At 30.7% G+C, this 2,500-nt stretch overlaps 1 protein-coding gene across 1 annotated transcript in view; it reads left to right on the forward strand.

The window, feature by feature from the left end:
- LOC144965172 (uncharacterized) overlaps positions 1 to 2,500 on the forward strand; it is a 12,326-nt gene that overhangs the window by 2,305 nt on the left and 7,521 nt on the right. The window contains exons 2-4 of the mRNA XM_078900223.1: positions 685 to 775; positions 1,276 to 1,403; positions 1,753 to 1,885. Coding sequence (XP_078756349.1) covers positions 685 to 775; positions 1,276 to 1,403; positions 1,753 to 1,885 — 352 coding nt within the window. The remainder of the gene's footprint in view (positions 1 to 684; positions 776 to 1,275; positions 1,404 to 1,752; positions 1,886 to 2,500) is intronic.

Genomic DNA, 2,500 nt, shown 5'->3' on the forward strand with positions numbered 1-2,500 from the left:
TCGAAGGAATAAAGATAATTCATCAAAGAAGACTGGAATAATAGTTATATTGATGCATTGATTGTGCAGCACATCAATCCTATATTTTATATAATTTACTAAACTTGATGACAATACAAACTTTGAATAAAACTGACCTAACTTCACTCAGGGTATATCTATATATATATATATATATATATATATATATATATATATATAATATATATATATATATATATATGTGTGTGTGTATGTATACATATATATATATATATATATATATATATATATATATATATATATATATATATATATGAATATATATAAATGTAATCCAAGCCAACTAGCATATCAATTTTAGCAAAGTTTCCCTCAATAAAACTTTTACTGAGTGTATAGTCTCCTAGAAATGACATCACGTCTTGATTTAATCTAGGTCTGTAGAGGGGTGAAAAATGGTTTCAATTTCTGTGGCTTCAAATTTGGTTCAGAATCCATTTTCTCTTTCAACCTCCAAAAGGTACACATTTCTGGTTTTTGTCTTACTAGGTTTTGTGCTTCCAAATGAAGCATAGGCTTCCTTGAGATTGCCCAATCACTTGGGTTTTACACTGTTTTACAATATATATATATAATATATATATATATATATATATATATATATTATATATAAATATATACTTTGCACCTGTCTTTTCAAAGGATCAATTCACTGTGAGTTGAAGTGCACTATTTCTGATGCGTCACACTATTGCAATATTAAATATCCTGACTCACCCGGGATGGACTGCTGGTAAGCTTCATTGCTCAACGTCATAATAACATTAACAATAATAATAATAATAATAATAATAATAATAATAATAATAATAATAATAATAATAATAATAATGATAACAATAATAATAATAATAATAATAATAATACTAATAATAATAATAATAATAATAATAATAATAATAATAATAATAATAATAATATAATAATAATAATAATAATAATAATGATAATAATAATAATAATAATAATAATAATAATAATAATAATAATAATAATAATAATAATAATAATAATAATAATAATGTTGTTGATGATGATAGTGATGATAATGATGATGTGATTGTGATAATAATGATAGTAATCATTCAACAGAGAGACTGAACTTTATTCAAATACATTCTTTAACAAATGAGCAGTGAGAGATGCATCCCATAGTTTATTGGTGGTATCTTAATTACTGCTCACTTTTCTAATATCGTATGCATGGCTAAAAATGATATTGTTTTCTGCCAGGGGTTCAATTGAAATGCTGCGTTGTTTTCGGGAGGTTAAACAAGAATGCATAGATGCTGGCCAAAGTGTGGATGAAAGAATAGATATGATGATAAACGGTCATGACGCTGGTTCCAAAGAATGCCCAGGTGATTATTTTTAGCACCTTTTCATAGATCTATCATACAAACGATTGACAAGACCTTGAAAATGCTACTAAGTTTCGACCTAAACAAAAATGTACTTATTATCATGATCAATTTCTTGAGCTGGGTCTGTTCTAGCACTTAGTGTCTTTAGATTGGTGACGACGACGACGACGACGACGACGACAACCCCCTTCCCCAAAAAAGAAGCCCCACAACAACAACAACAATAACAACAACAACAACAACAACAACAACAATAATAATCATATATTCAGTTCTCCTCAAAAGGTTGATGAAAAGAAACACAAAAAAAACCAACTCATTAGCATATTTTCTTTATCCATTTTAGGCCTACCTTCGGGGGTATGTGCAAAGATGTACGGACGAAGGAAGTGTCTGAAGAGTCATAGCGATTTAGTGTTTTTGAATGTTGAGGACATGCTAGATGAAGAAAGAAGGGAAAGATGCTCAAAGTTTAAAGCGTAAGTATAAAATAATGTTAAGGATAAGAAACCAAATGTAGTGTGTGATACGCCAGATGAATGCTTTAAGCTCACAAAAAGTAACAAAAGTGAAAGGGTTAACATTCTAAGGTCAAACAAGTTGTGCTTTGCATGTTTCAACAAAGGTCACCAAAGCAGATCATGCACCTCAATATGCATTATTGGCCATGGTAACCATCACAATCTCCAATGAAACAATGAAAAGGAGAAGAAAATACAGTTAGTGGGGGTTCTGCAAACGTCCCATCTGCATCTGACTGTGCTACCTCTGGTCCTACACTCAATCAACAATTGCTCACAAAAGAAGTTAGCAAGACAGTATTACAAGTCATACGAGTGTATGTGAGGGATGAACGTGGAAATAAAAGAGGAATGAATGTGCTGTTCGATAGTGGGAGTGACCACACTTACATCACCAGTGAGGTGATTGACATTGTAAAACCCAAGTGTTTGGGCAATCTCAATGAAGCGTATGCTTCCTTTGGAAGCACAAAACCTAGTAAGACAAAAACCAGAAATGTGTACCTTTTGGAGGTTGAAGGAGAAAATGGATTTCGAACCAAATTTGAAGCCACAGAAAAGGAAACCATTTTT

This window comes from Berghia stephanieae, chromosome 1 (genome assembly GCF_034508935.2).
Source record: "Berghia stephanieae isolate SIO BIC M18660-M18661 chromosome 1, UCSD_Bste_1.3, whole genome shotgun sequence".
Taxonomy (NCBI): Eukaryota; Metazoa; Mollusca; class Gastropoda; order Nudibranchia; family Aeolidiidae; genus Berghia; species Berghia stephanieae.